Source organism: Phytophthora infestans, genomic scaffold (assembly GCF_000142945.1).
Source record: "Phytophthora infestans T30-4 supercont1.216 genomic scaffold, whole genome shotgun sequence".
Taxonomy (NCBI): Eukaryota; Oomycota; class Peronosporomycetes; order Peronosporales; family Peronosporaceae; genus Phytophthora; species Phytophthora infestans.
Genome location: NW_003303543.1, coordinates 52,034 through 53,106, shown reverse-complemented (window position 1 = coordinate 53,106; position 1,073 = coordinate 52,034). Strand labels below are relative to the sequence as shown.

The window sequence follows — 1,073 nt, the reverse complement described above, 5'->3', positions numbered from 1 at the left end:
TTATAGTCACATGAGCAGTTTGTCGAGCAGGACGTCCCGCATAAAAATCGGACGCCACTCTCAAGAGACGTCCAGTCGACGTCAAGGGTCGGGACATCGACAGTATATCAATGATTGATCCAAGTTGGATTCCAACGGTTAACACTGACAACGCGATGGTACTACCACAGCGGGAAATGATTTTCTGATTCAGTACCGGCTTTCTTTTAAGCCGTAAGAAAACACAACATTCACTTCACGATTTCCTCTGAAGACCGCAAGACCTTACAAAAGTACATGGATGCTGTCATGCGCACTATAATTTACGCAGCTCTTGCCATCGCTGTTTTGACTCGAAGCAGCGTCGTCGCATCGCTCTCGATTCCCGCCGAGTCTCGACCTCAGTTCTTGCTGAAGGCATCTCCTGACTCTGCGGCCAAAAGATTCCTTCGGGTCGCTGTCAAGAGTCGACCCCTGGACGAAAACGATGAGATCGCGAAATTCGTCATCCAGATAACTAACAAAATCAGCAAGAGGTCGGATGGTGATAAAGACTTAAAGACATTAATCAAGCTGGCCAAGAAGGCGATGTCGGCGAAACAAGAGAAAAAAAGCGGTAAAGCCCTCATCTTCGTAGATGATCCAGTCGAGAAACCTCGGAGAGTGAATACAGCTACCCAGAGGACGAAAAAAAATATGATTTAATAAATAACTGGGTACGTCGATACTAGTCTTTATTATTGGAAGCTGCCAAGTCCAATGCAAAACGATACTGGATCATTAATTGGTAATTAACAAGATAAATAGCTAGAATCTGGCTAGAATTGCATTGTCCATCAAATTTGCTGGCATCCTTGCTGGTGCCCTCTACCCACATGCCTGTCCCCCTAAAACCGATGGCCATTGACGCTCGTTAGGGCCACACTGCTTTTTTTTACATACTTTGATTTGCGTTTTCTTTAAACATCTACCTGTGTATTAAATGCGTGTAACATGGTGCAAAAAAATATCGAACCAATTTTAGCAAGTACGGTACCAAAAATACCACACTTAATTTCACAAGTATTGCAAGAAATGATACAGAAATTTATATC

At 43.5% G+C, this 1,073-nt stretch overlaps 1 protein-coding gene across 1 annotated transcript; it reads left to right on the top strand.

The window, feature by feature from the left end:
• Positions 1-288: 288 nt before the first annotated feature.
• On the top strand, positions 289-684 carry PITG_20857 (secreted RxLR effector peptide protein, putative; the record flags this gene model as incomplete). The annotated part of the gene is made up of 1 exon (XM_002895247.1): positions 289-684. One exon carries the CDS (start codon positions 289-291, stop codon positions 682-684), a length of 396 nt encoding a protein of 131 aa, XP_002895293.1.
• Positions 685-1,073: the final 389 nt, after the last annotated feature.